Genomic DNA, 17048 nt, shown 5'->3' with positions numbered 1-17048 from the left:
AAAAAGTGAAAACACCTGATAAATGCTGTAATTCAGAGACAGCAGCGCTACCACTTACAACCACCGGAGGGAGCCCAAGAGCAGAATTCACAACAGAGCGCCATTTGACTTTTTGAATGAAAAATTGGCTCCAATCTTTAGCGGACACCCTGTCGCGTTTGGAGAGCCCCCGTGTGCCTAAACATTGGAGCTCCCTCACAAGTGACCCCATTTTGGAAACTAGACGCCCCAGGGAACTTATCTAGATGCATAGTGAGCACTTTAAACCCTCAGGTGCTTCACAAATTGATCCGTAAAAATGAAAAAGTACTATTTTTTGACACAATTTCTTTTAGCCTCAATTTTTTCATTTTCACATGGGCAACAGGATAAAATGGATCCTAAAATTTGTTGGGCAATTTCTCCTGAGTACGCCAATACCTCACATGTGGGGGTAAACCACTGTTTGGGCGCACGGCAAGGCTCGGAAGGGAAGGCGCGCCATTTGACTTTTTGAATGGAAAATTAGCTCCAATCATTAGCGGACACCATGTCGCGTTTGGAGAGCCTCTGTGTGCCTAAACATTCGAGCTCCCCCACAAGTGACCCCATTTTGGAAACTAGACCTCCCAAGGAACTAATCTAGATGTGTGGTGAGCACTTTTAACCCCCAAGTGCTTCACAGAAGTATATAACGCAGAGCCGTGAAAATAATAAATACGTTTTCTTTCCTCAAAAATAATTTTTTAGCCCAGAATTGTTTAATTTTTCCAAGGGCAACAGGAGAAATTTGACCCCTAAAGTTGTTGTCCAGTTTCTCCTGAGTACGCGGATACCTCATATGTGGGGTTAAACCACTGTTTGGGCACATGCCGGGGCTCGGAAGTGAAGTAGTGACGTTTTGAAATGCAGACTTTGATGGAATGCTCTGCGGGCGTCACGTTGCGTTTGCAGAGCCCCTGATGTGCCTAAACAGTAGAAACCCCCCACAAGTGACCCCATTTTGGAAGGAAACTAGACCCCCAAAGGAACTTATCTAGATGTGTGGTGAGCACTTTGAACCCCCAAGTGCTTCACAGAAGTTTATAACGCAGAGCCGTGAAAATAAAAAAATTTTCTTTCCTCAAAAATAATTTTTTAGCCCGCAATTTTTTATTTTCCCAAGGGTTACAGGAGAAATTGGACCCCAAAAGTTGTTGTCCAGTTTCTCCTGAGTACGCTGGTACCCCATATGTGGGTGTAAACCACTGTTTGGGCACACGTCGGGGCTCGGAAGGGAGGGAGCACCATTTGACTTTTTCAACGCAAGATTGGCTGGAATTAATGGTGGCGCCAAGTCGCGTTTGGAGAGCCCCTGATGTGCCTAAACAGTGGAAACCCCTCAATTCTAACTCCAACACTAACCCAAACACACACCTAACTATAATCCCAACCCTAACCACAACCCTAACCCCAACACACCCTTAACCCTAGTCTTAACCCTAATTCCAACCCTAACCCAAAGGCTATGTGGCCACGTTGCGAATTTGTGTGCTGGTTTTTTGCACCGTTTTTGAAAAATCTGCAGGTAAAACGCACTGTGCTTTACCTGCGGATTTACCGCGGATTTCCAGTGTTTTTTTGTATGGATTTCACCTGCGGATTCCTATTATGGAGCAGGTGTAAAACGCTGCGGAATCCGCACAAAGAATTGACATGCTGCGGAAAATACAACGCAGCGTTTCCGTGCTGTATTTTCTGCGCCATGGGCACAGCGGATTTGGTTTTCCATAGGTTTACGTGGTACTGTAAACGTGATGGAAAACTGCTACGAATCCGCAGCGACCAATCCGCTGTGGATCCGCAGCCAAATCCGCACCGTGTTCGCACAGCCTAATTCTAACCCGAATTCTAACCCTAGCCCTAAGTGCAACCCTAGCCCTAAGTGCAACCCTAGCCCTAAGTGCAGCCCTAGCCCTAAGTGCAGCCCTAGCCCTAAGTGCAGCCCTAGCCCTAAGTGCAGCCCTAGCCCTAAGTGCAGCCCTAGCCCTAAGTGCAGCCCTAGCCCTAAGTGCAGCCCTAGCCCTAAGTGCAGCCCTAGCCCTAAGTGCAGCCCTAGCCCTAAGTGCAGCCCTAGCCCTAAGTGCAGCCCTAGCCCTAAGTGCAGCCCTAGCCCTAAGTGCAGCCCTAGCCCTAAGTGCAGCCCTAGCCCTAAGTGCAGCCCTAGCCCTAAGTGCAGCCCTAGCCCTAAGTGCAGCCCTAGCCCTAAGTGCAGCCCTAGCCCTAAGTGCAGCCCTAGCCCTAAGTGCAGCCCTAGCCCTAAGTGCAGCCCTAGCCCTAAGTGCAGCCCTAGCCCTAAGTGCAGCCCTAGCCCTAAGTGCAGCCCTAGCCCTAAGTGCAGCCCTAGCCCTAAGTGCAGCCCTAGCCCTAAGTGCAGCCCTAGCCCTAAGTGCAGCCCTAGCCCTAAGTGCAGCCCTAGCCCTAAGTGCAGCCCTAGCCCTAAGTGCAGCCCTAGCCCTAAGTGCAGCCCTAGCCCTAAGTGCATATACACAAGAGTATAGGCAGGCACCACCGCCAGGGATCACCTCTAGCATACTACAGAGCAGCACAGTAGAATAAACAAAGAAAAGAGTAGTATGCAAACAAAAGGGATCACCAAAGTATAACAATTTTATTAGACCACACTCTTAGAACACTACACACAATAATCAAAAACACTTAAAATTTGCAAAGACATAGCAAAACAAATCGTGAAGACCAGACCTATGATGAGGTCAAACCGCAGTGCCACCCTGAAGGCTACCTAAAGGATCAGAGTGAGAGTTCCCCCATGGCTTGAGAATAGCCGGACCATAGGGCATCCTATACTACCTGACAAAATGTACCAGTCCTCACAGGTAGCATCCCCAAGAGATGGATCAGGGCAATAAAAGATGGAAAGATAAGAAGGTGGCACCGGGCACAGGTGCCCAACGCGTATCGCCAGTGAACTGGCTTCCTCAGGGGCAACCCTATCCCTAAGTGCAACCCTATCCCTAAGTGCAACCCTATCCCTAAGTGCAACCCTAAGTGCAACCCTAAGTGCAACCCTAACCCTAATGGAAAAACAAAAATAAATATAATTTCTGTATTTTATTATTGTCCCTACCTATGGGGGTGATAAAGGGGGGGGTTATTTACTATTTTTTTTTATTTTGATCGCTGTGATAGGTTCTATCACAGCGATCAAAATGTACCTGGAAAGAATCTGCCGGCCGGCAGATTCGGCGGGCGCACTGCGCATGCGCCCGCCATTTTGGAAGATGGCGGCGCCCATGGAGAAGACCGAGGACACCGGGAGGGATATCGGAGCTCGGTAAGTATGGGGGGGTGCGATCGGAGCACGGGGGGAGCAGACAGGAGGACGGGGGAGCGGACAGGAGGACGGAGGGGGAGCATGGGACATGACAGGACGGAGAGGAGGAGATCGGTGGCTTTGGGGGGGGGGGGGGGCAGGTCGGGGTCTCCAGCCATGGCAGATGCTATTGCAGCATCGGCCATGGCTGGATTGTAATATTTCACCAATTTTCATAGGTGAAATATTACAGATTGCTCTGATTGGCTGTTGAAGGTGAAACAGCCAATCAGAGCGATCGTAGCCCATGGGGGCGAAGCCACCCCCCCCCCCTGGGCTGAAGTAGCACTCCCCCTGTCCCTGCAGATCGGGTGAAATTGGAGTTAACCCTTTCATCCGATCTGCAGGGACGCGATCATTCTGTGACACAGCATATGCGTCACAGGTCGGATTGGCACCGACTTTCATGACGCATACGCTGTGTCACAGGTCGGGAAGGGGTTAAAAATACATTCCAGAAAAAAAAGTGTTCCTGTACTGCGATAATCTTCTAAATGGGCCCCTGCTGTGTACTGTGTAATGGCTGTGTGTGGCCGTACAGGAACATGTCTGATCATATTTAAAAATTAGCCAGATTCTGCCTGACATCTAAAAACTGATGTGTGAAAGAGGCCTTATGCATTTATTGTAAAATTTTTATTTCCAGCCAGAAGTTCATTCATTTCTACGTTGGGCTTTCAGACGATAAAAGCTGATCATGTAACACTTGGTTTTCTGTTATACTGTCTCTTTAGGACTTGAAGTATCAAGCACAAGATAACTTCATGATGATGGATGATGCTGTATTGTGCATGTGCTTTAGTAGAGATACCGAAATGTTAGCGACAGGAGCACAAGATGGTAAAATTAAGGTACAGTTATTTTAATTGCGTAAGCTTCCTTTTTTTTCCTCTTTACATTATACAATGCAAATATAGTATGTGGAAATATGAAGTGAAAACTGACCACAACTAAAGTTTCCATGAATTCCATGTGTCTACTTCTTACCTTTTTCTTTTTCTTGATGGTTCTATTGGATGGTTGAATTACAACAGTCTGCGTCAGGCTTCATTGTCATGCTTTTATATTTTAGCATTACGGAATCTACAGTACTGTGCAAAATTTAGGCAGGTGTGGGAAAAAATGCTGCAAAGTAAGAATGCTTTCAAAACTAGAAATGTTTAATAACTGAGACATAAAAAAAATCCAAAGCGATTGAACAAAAGCAAAATCTAAATCATATCAGTATTTGGTGCAACCACCTTTGCCATCAAAACATCATCATTTCTTCTGGGTATTCTTGTATACATTTTTTAAAACTGCCATGAGGAATAAGTAAATAGCGCAAATCCCACAAGTCACCGAGGATGCCCTGCGTCATTGGTTCCAAACCCTGTCGAGGCCAATCGGAGCGGCTTAATCCCTTTAGATACCTCTGTCTATCTGGACAGCTGCATCTAAGTAGTTAAAAGACTCTCTTTTTTTTTTTTTTTTTTTTTTACACCATCAGCTTCCAGGAATTGTAATTGCAGGGCTGATGGTTGCCATGGAACCGTGAGGTCATCTGATGACCCCAGGGTATGGTGGACTGTTGGATCCAGCTATAAGCGGGGTATGTCAGGCAGTACACGAGAACTGCGATGCATGAGACCAGCGATCACTGTAAAAAATATTCATGTTCCACAATGGGACCAAGTGAAAAAGTAATAAAAATAAAAAGTGAATGTATTAAAATAATCACCACTAAGGCTACGTTCACATTTGCGTTGTGCGCCGCAGCGTCGGCGACGCAACGCAAACAAAAACGCATGCACAACGCTGCGTTTTGCAACGCATGCATCCTTTTTTTGGTTGATTTTGGACGCAGCAAAAATGCAACTTGCTGCGTCCTCTGCGCCCGGACGCGTGCGCTGCAGTGACGCATGCGTTGCAAAACGCAAGTGCAACGCATGTCCATGCGCCCCCATGTTAAATATAGGGACGCATGCGGCGAAGCTGCGGCGCAGACCGCAAATGTGAACGTAGACTAAAGTGTTTGTATCCAAACAAAAATAAACGAAAAAATGAACACACAAATGATATTGCCACATCTGGAACAACCAGAAACGCCATAAAAAATAATGAAAAACATGCCAAAAATGTTTTTTTCATAATACTGACACACAAAAAATTGAATAAAAGCGATCAGGAAGTGATATGTAAAAAAAAAAAATATGCACCAAATTAAATGCCAATGATACAATAGAAAGTTACTCTATTTTGCTTTTGCAGGTGTGGAAAATTCAGAGCGGCCAGTGTTTGAGGAGGTTTGAACGTGCTCACAGTAAAGGTGTCACTTGCCTTAGTTTCTCAAAAGACAGCAGTCAGATCCTCAGTGCTTCGTTTGACCAAACTATCAGGTGAGCTATTGTTTTCCATATTTCTTCCCCCCAACATCACTGTTCCAAGATTATAGTTATAAATGTTTTAGCGGTCCCAAAACATGTCCAAGAAAATTTGAAACGGGTAAGAAGCCGAAGAAATTAAAGAAGGGTACCACCTCACTTTTACAAGATTGCCAACGTTTCGCTCCTCCCATTATCTATTTTGGGTACCCATGACATGACATGCTGACAGATTAATAACAGACCAATAACTTTTCTTCACTGCAACTAAGCAATGCTGTAGTCATTGGTTCACTACTGTGTAGACATCCATCCTACCCCTGAGTACCACCATCCGCCCCCAGTGCTGACCATAGCTTTTCTAAAGTAATTATGGAGTGAAATTTATTGTACTGAAGAACTATTGCTTTTTTGTAAGTTTGTAAAAGATCCATGGAAATCTTTGTCCTGTGGTTAAAAATTTCCTGTCGTACCCAGTTGAACTTCATGATGATTAAGAATGGTTTTACGGCTAAATCTCTCTTATGGGCTATTTTATTGTTTTTAAAGGCGAAAAGTAATCCTGGCCTGCGATAATTGGCCTCATGAAATATATTTTATTACTTCTTTTATAGCTAAAGCTACACTTAAAAAAAAAAAACAGTCTAATTCTTTAAAGTGGAATAACTACCTTGCGTTAATATAAGCACTGTAGACTCTTTTAATTATGATTTATTTTGAAACTTTCAGAATTCATGGATTAAAATCTGGTAAAACCCTAAAGGAATTCCGAGGCCATTCCTCATTTGTGAATGAGGCTACATTTTCACAAGATGGTCACTACATTTTAAGTGCTTCCTCTGATGGCACTGTGAAGGTAAGTAAGAATCAGATTATTGGATATCAGGCTGGTAATATATACTAGCGTCTTCAGGATTACGGGTCATTGCTGTCAGGTCACACACTTTTCAAGACATACATAATAACAAATTTAAAAAAAATGACCGTCACATCCAAACATAGACTAGGTGTGAACAAGTGCTAACCTAGAGTCACCAACTCATATACAATCAAATAAATAAGGCAGCACTCTGTAGCTCCATAGCATGCAAACATGAAATATCAAATTGAATTGCAATACCGCACTAGAAATATGTAAAATTGAGAAAGCTTAGCGCGCATAAATTGGCCAATTCATGTGTACCTGGAAGCTACGTTAAGGCGTTTCTCGTTTCCAAGTCCTAACAATGCCAATCCTCTCTTAGAATAAAGTCTTCATCTGTGTGGGAACTTGTGAATCCTCTCAATTTCCTATTTATGCGCTGAGCTTTCTCAATTTTTCATATTTGTAGTGCGGTAATGCAATTCAGTTTTCATATTTCATGTTTGCAAGCTATGGCGCTACAGAGTGCTGCCTTATTTATTTTATACATAATAACAATCTGACCAAAACAGTGCAGGTTCCTCTGGTGCCAAGAGAAGAAAATGTCCAGCTTCACCGAATCCGTGAAAAAAAAGTTTTCTTTATTCACAAACATAAACATGGAGGATACAAACTTCAGCACAAACCATATGGGTAAGAATCTCAATGCGTTTCTGGAGACTTTAGTCTCCCTTGGTTTGTGCTGAAGTTTGTATCCTCCATGTTTTGAATAAAGAAAACTTTTTTTTCACGGATTCGGTGAAGCTGGACATTTTCTTCTCTTGGATTCTACACGCCTGGACACAGCGGGTCCGTGCTCGCGAAACTCAGCTTATGCATCACGGGTGAGCTGGTTTATATTCCTTTTCCTCTGGTGCCGCCAAATGACTCCTATTCATGAAGACATTGGCACTTTTTAAAGATCTGTTGTTAATGTATTAGTGCCAGATACCACAGGGAATCTCAAAGGGTCTTGTGTAGTGTATCACCTATGTTTGGCCGCTATTGTTAGTCTAAGAAAACAATGGCTATGTACAGGTGACTAAATATACATAACCGTGCCTAACCAGTCTATAGGACCAATAATTTTTTTTGCAAAGGTGTGATCCAAACTTGTGTGCTGCGGAATCCCAGCTTGTTCAACTCCAAGCTTTGCTAAAAAGGCATTCTTACCAGCTTGGGGCTACAAACCCCAAACAGCAAAATACAGTGCAGTGTATGTGTTCTGGCATGTTCCTGTCATAGCTAGCATTATGTTTTTTTAGCTTTTTGTGTTACTACTCACTCAGGGATAAGTATGCCTTGGTCACCCATGACCTTGGTGCTGGTTCAACCATTGTCCTTCCTTGGACTAAACTTTGTAGGTACTCTGAACTGCATACTGTTCTCACCCTAAAACACCATCATTTTGAAGACGCTCTCAATCAATTGTCTTTCCATTACAATTTTGCTTTTTTTAAAGTCCTCTGTCTTATGCTTGTCCATTTTCCTCTTTCCGTCACTTCAAGAACTGACTGTTCATTTGCTGCCTATTATTTCCATTGACAAATGCCATTGTAATGGGCTAATCAATATTCACTTATAAGCTGATTTTTTTTTTTTATTTTTTTTTTTTTGTTCAGGCTCTAATCGGTGTTATCAGCTCATTCTTTATTAATTGCTCTTGTCTTGTTAATCCAGGTTTGGAACGTAAAGACCACGGAATGTGCCAATACCTTTAAGTCCCTTGGCAGCACTGCTGGAACGGACATTACCGTAAACAGTGTTATCCTGCTGCCGAAAAATCCAGAGCACTTTGTTGTGTGTAACCGATCAAACACCGTAGTTATTATGAACATGCAAGGACAGGTAAGAAGAGGCAAAGTACTAGAGCATAGGTACAATGGGTAATGAGTAGTAGACAGTTGACTACCAGCTAAGCTCTGGGAACAGTGGGCCATGTTATCCATGGTTGTAAAGTGATGCTTTGTGTAACCTAATAGTGCCGTTTTCTATTAATGCCACGTAGATTGTAAGAAGCTTCAGCTCCGGTAAGCGAGAAGGTGGTGACTTTGTGTGCTGCACTTTATCGCCCAGAGGGGAGTGGATTTACTGTGTTGGAGAGGATTTTGTGCTCTACTGCTTCAGCACAGTCACTGGCAAACTGGAGAGAACTTTAACTGTAAGTGAAGACACTTTCATGGCCAAGACTTTTTTTTGTAAAATATGACAACTGTTAACCATTTATTTGACAGTGAGTAAAGATTTTGACAGGGTATTTCTCTTACTTTTCTTTTTTATTATCATTCTGAAAATGTCTCCCATTCCTGTTCACACTTTGTGCCAACATTTTCACTAAAAGCTATCTGGATGTTCATCATAAGAAGGTAATGACAAATGTCTTTGCAGTCCTGCATCTTTTGTGATTTTTGTGAGAGACGCAGAAAATATAAAGTAGTTTCACACCTAAACGTGGTTATTAATTTTCTTCTAGTTTATAGTAGACAAGAGAGACCTTGATCTCTTCTGTGCCTGCTGTTACCACCTCCTGTCTCTCCATCTTTGCCATCTCCACAGGGCCATGTGTCTCATGCTGGGCATCAGATTGTGCAGTGTCAGTAGCAGATAAGTGATTTCTGTGAAAATGGGAAGTAATTTCAGTAGGACCTTTGAAGGTCTGGGAGGCTGGTAGTAGCAGGCAATATCCTTGAAAGGACTTGTAGTCCTTTACATTAGTAATCCCATCCACCGGGCCAGCAAGCAATGGCAGCACGGAAGTGGTACTTCACAGAAGTGGCAAGATGGTGTCATCAGATGATGAGCATTTGAGTACTCTACACTTAGAGGAAATGTCATATAATCAAACACTTTTTTTTAACAAATGAAAAAAAAAAATTTAATGTATTAATAATGTTTTAATTTTTTAATGGTAAAAACTATAAAATGAACACTAATCCGTTAAAGTGAACCTATCACCAGTTTTGGCCGATAAGAGATACGGCCATCACCTTTCAGGGCTGATATACATAATTCTATAATGCTACATATCTGGCCCTAACCTGACCTGCAAGAGAAGAAAAATAACTTTTATTATACTCCTCTGCAGCGCGGTTCTGTCCGATGGGCTTCGCTGGTATTGGTTCTCATGCTTGCTTTGTGTGACGCATCTCTTTGTCATTTGAGATTTACAATAAGAGTTGATTAATTTTATATTTTGATAGCCCAGACTTTAACAGATGCAGCGATAACATCTATTTATTTTTAAAATGTATTTTTAATGAGGAAAAGTGGGAAGTAGACTGATCCAAATTCAATGTAACTTTTTTTTCTCTAATATTTTACTTTATTTCTTGCGGGGGCATTGGTCTCTACTCGCTCATTCTTTACTCACCCTGTACAATGACAGAGCAAGAGAGCTTATTGTCAGTGTGCAGAGAGAAGAACAGTACACAGTGACAAGAATCTACTGAGCATCCATTAGAATTAAAAACTGAAGCATGCTCAGCATGGATTAGCCCAGCCCCTGAAATGGAGGTCACTGATGACACTTCGTTTCAGGGAGGAGGCATAGACTGCAGCAGTAACTGAAGCCTCTGCCCCCTGATGATCAGATGTGATGTAGAACATCGTCACTTATATATGATATACTATGACTATAGAATATTAGCATATCATATACCATCACTTATTCTCCTGTATACTGTATGTGCTATGTGCATCATTGTTATATGTAGGATATTATGGGACTGGTAGAATATCCAATGTTCTGTTAAATATACCATTCACACACTATCTTGTATAATATAGTGCAAAATAAAACCCACAGCATAAATTTTGTCAATATTTTATCTTTTAATGACAAAAAAATATTCTTATCTTGTCTAGGTGCATGAGAAAGATGTCATTGGAATTGCCCATCATCCTCACCAGAATTTGATTGGTACCTACAGTGAAGATGGCCTTCTAAAACTCTGGAAACCATAAGAAAACCATCTGAATTTGTGGAAAGAGACTGTTTAGATGTCAATAGTTTGAATAGTGTTTGCAAGTTTTTTGGGTTGGTTTTTTTTTTTTTTTGCTCTCCTCCCCCCCCAAGGCAATATACAGTTAACGTGAATATTACTATTGCATTTTATGTCCAAATATACATTATTTTTTTTTCTCTCTTTTTTTACTTCTGTTTGGAAAAACCTTGCAATACGAATGATCAATTTGCAAAGGTGATCGCATCATTTTAAAATGGAAAAATATATTTAAAAATGTAACCAATTCCAACTTGGCAGTTTCCTTGTATTCTGATAGATACGTGTCTGCCTCAAATGCAACATAGTAGATTAATGCGTAATATGATGAATGTCATCACTTTATTTTCGGAAATGTAATGATCTCCTGAATCGCCCAATTTACCTTAGGGCAGGGAACGTTTGTGGTGTGGTGCTGTCCTACACTTGCTATTTTGCAGGTTAGTGGACCTGGCAGTCGGGCCATTTATTCTGATCCAAGCACAGTACGTATTTCACACACCTCAAAACCACATTAGACAGAATCTTGCATACAAATGCTGGATTGACATATCCGTGAAACATAAATCTTGTTCTGTTTGGAATGACTACCTTACAGCCAGGTTCTCTGGCTTGAGCTAACTACTTCAGATCAGGAGAAATGATGGTTGGGCAGGTTATTATTTGAAACCTGCCTTAGGATTTAACATATGCTCTAAGCTCTTTCTTTACGTCTTGGCTTTATAGTTGGTATGTGCTGTGTGAAACAGTACTTCTAATAATGGTTGTGCTTGTTATTGCTGCTTGGTCCTTTTTTAAAAACAGATAACACCAGGGGACACTTGCTAATCAAGACCTGGGATCGTCCTCCGGGGACAGCAATAATTCGCCTCACTTACCCGCTTTTGCGTGATGTGTCTGCAGCTTTATCCAGTCTCCACTAGACTTTTTTTCCACTCACAGGTGCCAGGTTCTCCTTTCAGAGCTAGCATCTCTATGCTCAGGAATTTGATTCAGATTAGCTTGGCTTTGTCTTGGGAGGGAGATGGCAAGAAGTCTTCCATCCTAAATCCACCGTAACTTTTTTTTCCCTCCATTTTTTCTAGGCAAAACAGTATAGGGCAAACCCAGGGAGGGATAACTTGACAGTTAGCTTGTCTGACTGTAGAGAATAGAATATTTATTTACTTTACTCATTTATATAGCTCCATTAATTCCACTGCACTTTACACACATTATCAGCACTGTCCCCATTGAGGCTCACAATCTAGAATCCCTATCAGTATGTCTTTGGTGTGTGGGAGGCAACCAGAGAACCCCGAGGAAACCCACGCAAACACGGGGAGAACATACAAACTCCTTGCACATTTTGTCCTTGGTGGGATTTGACCCCAGCGCTGCAAGGCTGCAGTGCTAACCACTGAGCCACCGTGTATGCACCAATCTGCTGTCACTTCGGTTATATATTTCAGCTGATGCTAGGTCCCCATGGCCTCCTCAGTTGGTTTCATGTTCCTACGGGAAACTGCAGAAGAAAAGGTTACCTGGGCCTTTTGCAGCCGCCTGTGCGGTCTCTGTGGGAATGGCAGGGTCTGCAGCTCCAGAAACCACATCAGGGGAGCACTGCCTGTCAGACTCCCCCCTCGACTGGCGGTGGAAAGCGTGAGGCCAGGGTCTGGGAGGGGCTGCCCTGGCTCACGGAGTGCGGTGTACTCTGGAACAGCCGTCACTCATCCTGGGGGAGCGGGGTGCATGTATCGGCCGCCCTGCTCTTCCGTCGGGCCTGGCTTCCGCGTTGCGGCCTCGCGCATGCGCAATGGTCAGTTAGCGCTCCTGACCAGTAAGTACCCAGGATTCACGTTTGGGGGGCCGGCGAAGCACGTCTCAAGCTTGGAGGTGGATGAACGGCGGGTGGTATGTATAATATCCGGCGGCGTCCAGCTGCTGGTGTGCCCCAAAGATGTCCTACCCAGGAGACTCTGAGGTGCAACCACAGGTCGTGGAAGTGCAGATGCGCAGCAAGTCCAAGAACAGCAGTAGGCTCTCCAAAGGCAACATGGCATTGATCTCAATTCCAGCCAATTCTGCGTTGAAAAAGTGAAATGGTGCTCCTTCCCTTCTGAGCTCTGTCATGCGCCTAAACAGTGGTTTACTCCCACATATGAGGTATCGGCATACTCTGGACAAATTGCACAACAACTTTTGGGGTCCAATTTCTCCTGTTACCCTTGGAAAAATAAAAATGTGGGCAAAAAGATCATTTTTGTGAAAAAAAAAATGATTGATTTTTTTTTTTACAGCTCTACATTATATACTTCTTTGAAGCACTTGGGGGTTCAAAGTCCTCACCACACATCTAGATAAGTTTCTTAGGGGGTCTACTTTCCAAAATGATGTCCCTTGTGGGGGGTTTCCACAATTATGGTTAGGGTTGGGATTAGGATTAGGGGTGTGTTGGGGTTAGGGTTGGAATTAGAATTGGGGAGATTTCCACTGTTTAGGCACATCAGTAGCATTCCAAACGCGACATGGCGTCCGATCTCAATTCCAGTCAATTTTGTATTGAAAAGTCAAATGGCGCTCATTCCCTTCCGAGCTCTGCTATGCTCTGCTATAAACAGTGGTTTACCCTCACATATGGGGTATCCGCGTACTCAGGACAAATTGCGCAACAACTTTTGGGGTCCAATTTCTCCTGTTACCCTTGGGAAAATAAAACAAATTGGATCTGAAGTAATTTTTTTGTGGGGAAAAAAAGTTGTTTTTTTTCTTAAAAGATTCCCAAAATTCCTGTGAAGCACCTGAAGGGTTAATAAACTTCTTGAATGTGTTTTTTAAGCACCTTGAGGGGTGCATTTTTTTAGACTGGTGTCACTATTGGGTATTTCCTATCATATAGACCAGTCAAAGTGACTTCAAATGTGGTGTGTTGCCTAAAAAAAAATTGGTGTTGTAAAAATGAGAAATATGCTGGTCAACTTTTAACCCTTATAACTTCCTAACAAAAAATAAATGTTGGTTCCAAAATTGTGCTGATGTAAAGTAGAAATGTAGGAACTGTTACTTTTTAAGTATTTTGTGTGACATATCTGTGATTTAAGGACATGAAAATTCAAAGTTGGAAAACTGCTAAATTTTTCAACATTTTCGCCAAATTTCTTTTTTTTCCACAAATAAATGCAAGTCATATCAAAGACGTTTTACCACTATCATGAAGTACAATATGTCAGCATTCAATGCTTTTGTGAAAATATCTGCTGTCATATCTTCAGTTGGGCAGTACTTTAAATTTGGGATTCTTTGTGCCTGGTGATCTCTCAAGAAGTGAAACTTCACATCAATGTGTTTAGTTCTTGGGTTAGCTCTTTCCATCTGAGCAAGAACTAGACATCCTTGATTGTCCTCATACATCTTTGTTGGTCTTAATTTTTGTTATCCAAAGTCTATTAGCAGTTGTCTTAACCATAGAACTTCTTGACTGGCATGTGCTGCGGCGACATACTCTGCTTCTGTCTACGACGGTGTTAGTATAGATTTCTTACTAGTCCAACTAATTGAATCCTACAAATAGCTCACGGAGTAAAAAGTCCAGAAAAATGTATATAAAAAATTAGTTATATTTTATTAACAGAATATAAGCATATAATATACAGTCTATAACGACAAGGTACATACAGAGCTCATGCATGAAGGACAATCTACACTGTAGTAGCAAAAAAGGGTTTAACTAGCTTATCTGTACAAAATAATTGCACCCTGCAGATCTAACCATATAGTATCTCTTCCAAAAAGTGCATAGTGCAAAGTAAAGTGCAAAAGGTAAACAATGGAGTCCTCCAAGTAGTAATATACACTGCACCAAAAAATAAAGGGAACACTAAAATCCCACATCCTAGATATTACTGAATGAAATATTCCAATTGTAAATCTTTATTCATTACATAGTGGAATTTGTTGAGAACAATAAAACCGAAAAAATTATCAACGTAAATCACAACTAATATCCCACAGAGGTCTGGAGTTGGAATGATGCTCAAAATCAAACTGGAAAATGTAGTTGCAGACTGATCCAACTTCAATGGAAATGCCTCAAGACAAGGAAATGATGCTCAGTAGTGTGTGTGGCCTCCACGTGCCTGTATGACCTCCCTACAACGCATGGCCATGATGAGGCGGCGGATGGTCTCCTGAGGGATTTCCCAGACCTGGACTAAAGCATCCGCCAGCTCCTGGACAGTCTGTGGTGCAAAGTGACTTTGGTGGATGTGATGTTCCAGATGTGTTCAATTGGGTTGAGGTGAGAACGGGTGGGCCAGTCCATAGCTTCAATGCCTTCATCTAGCAGGAACTGCTGACACAATCCAGCCACATGAGGTCTGGCATTGTCCTGCATTAGGAGGAACCCAGGGCCAACCGCACCAGCATATGGTCTCACAAGGGGTCTGAGGATGTAATCTCGGTACCTAATGGCAGTCAGGCTACCTCTGGCGAACATATGGAGTTCTGTGTGGCCTGCAAAGAAATGCCACCCCATACCATTACTGACCCACTGCCAAACCGGTCATGCTGAAGGATGTTGCGTGGATCACTCTCCACGGCATCTCCAGACTCTGTCATGTCTGTCACATGTGCTCAGTGTGAACCTGCTTTCATCTGTGAAGAGCACAGGGCGCCAGTGGCGAATTTGCCAATCCTAGTCTATGGCAAATGCCAAGGGTTCTGCATGGTGTTGGGCTGTGAGCACAATCCCCATCTGTGGATGTCGGGCACTCAGACCATCCTCATGGAGGACAATGAAGCCGCCGATATTTTCCATGTTCATATCTGTAATGGCATAGTCTACTACACTCCTTCCTACATGGGAGTTTAATATATATCTTCCTAGGGATTCTCCCTTGGTACGGCCATTAAGAATGTGACGCCCTAAACTTCTACATAGGTTCAGGATCTTTTTTTTCCACTTTTGTTGACTACTGTTGTAGCTCTTTCTCTCCATGTACAGGTCCTTCTCAAAAAATTAGCATATAGTGTTAAATTTCATTATTTACCATAATGTAATGATTACAATTAAACTTTCATATATTATAGATTCATTATCCACCAACTGAAATTTGTCAGGTCTTTTATTGTTTTAATACTGATGATTTTGGCCTACAACTCCTGATAACCCAAAAAACCTGTCTCAATAAATTAGCATATTTCACCCGTCCAATCAAATAAAAGTGTTTTTTAATAACAAACAAAAAAACCATCAAATAATAATGTTCAGTTATGCACTCAATACTTTGTCGGGAATCCTTTGGCAGAAATGACTGCTTCAATGCGGCGTGGCATGGAGGCAATCAGCCTGTGACACTGCTGAGATGTTATGGAGGCCCAGGATGCTTCAATAGCGGCCTTAAGCTCATCCAGAGTGATGGGTCTTGCGTGTCTCAACTTTCTCTTCACAATATCCCACAGATTCTCTATGGGGTTCAGGTCAGGAGAGTTGGCAGGCCAATTGAGCACAGTAATACCATGGTCAGTAAACCATTTACCAGTGGTTTTGGCACTGTGAGCAGGTGCCAGGTCGTGCTGAAAAATGAAATCTTCATCTCCATAAAGCATTTCAGCCGATGGAAGCATGAAGTGCTCCAAAATCTCCTGATAGCTAGCTGCATTGACCCTGCCCTTGATGAAACACAGTGGACCAACACCAGCAGCTGACATGGCACCCCACACCATCACTGACTGTGGGTACTTGACACTGGACTTCAGGCATTTTGGCATTTCCTTCTCCCCAGTCTTCCACTTAGCAACAGTCCAGTGCTGCTTCTCTGTAGCCCAGGTCAGGCGCTTCTGCCGCTGTTTATGGTTCAAAAGTGGCTTTACCTGGGGAATGCGGCACCTGTAGCCCATTTCCTGCACACGCCTGTGCACGGTGGCTCTGGATGTTTCCACACCAGACTCAGTCCACTGCTTCCTCAGGTTCCCCAAGGTCTGGAATCGGTCCTTCTCCACAATCTTCCTCAGGGTCCGGTCACCTCTTCTCGTTGTACAGCGTTTTCTGCCACATTTTTGCCTTCCAACAGACTTACCATTGAGGTGCCTTGATACAGCACTCTGGGAACAGCCTGTTTGTTGAGAAATTTCTTTCTGGGTCTTACCCTCTTGCTTGAGGGTGTCAATGATGGCCTTCTTGACATCTGTCAGGTCGCTAGTCTTACCCATGATGGGGGTTTTGAGTAATGAACCAGGCAGGGAGTTTTTAAAGGCCTCAGGTATCTTTTGCATGTGTTTAGAGTTAATTAGTTGATTCAGAAGATTAGGGTAATAGGTCATTTAGAGAACCTTTTCTTGATATGCTAATTTATTGAGACAGGTTTTTTGGGTTATCAGGAGTTGTATGCCAAAATCATCAGTATTAAAACAATAAAAGACCTGACAAATTTCAGTTGGTGGATAATGAATCT

General features: G+C 42.8%; 1 protein-coding gene across 1 annotated transcript in view; it reads left to right on the top strand.

Moving 5' to 3' along the window:
• The window catches only part of SMU1 (SMU1 DNA replication regulator and spliceosomal factor), a 42650-nt gene extending 31893 nt beyond the window's left edge, over nt 1-10757 (top strand). Inside the window, exons 7-12 of the mRNA XM_077272571.1 lie at nt 4087-4203; nt 5603-5730; nt 6445-6571; nt 8297-8464; nt 8625-8777; nt 10481-10757. Coding sequence (XP_077128686.1) covers nt 4087-4203; nt 5603-5730; nt 6445-6571; nt 8297-8464; nt 8625-8777; nt 10481-10579 — 792 coding nt within the window. The 3' untranslated portion in view covers nt 10580-10757. The remainder of the gene's footprint in view (nt 1-4086; nt 4204-5602; nt 5731-6444; nt 6572-8296; nt 8465-8624; nt 8778-10480) is intronic.
• The last annotated feature ends 6291 nt before the right edge of the window (nt 10758-17048 follow it).

This window comes from Ranitomeya variabilis, chromosome 1, assembly GCF_051348905.1.
Source record: "Ranitomeya variabilis isolate aRanVar5 chromosome 1, aRanVar5.hap1, whole genome shotgun sequence".
In the NCBI taxonomy this organism is placed as follows: domain Eukaryota; kingdom Metazoa; phylum Chordata; class Amphibia; order Anura; family Dendrobatidae; genus Ranitomeya; species Ranitomeya variabilis.
This window is presented reverse-complemented; position numbering and strand designations above follow the sequence as displayed.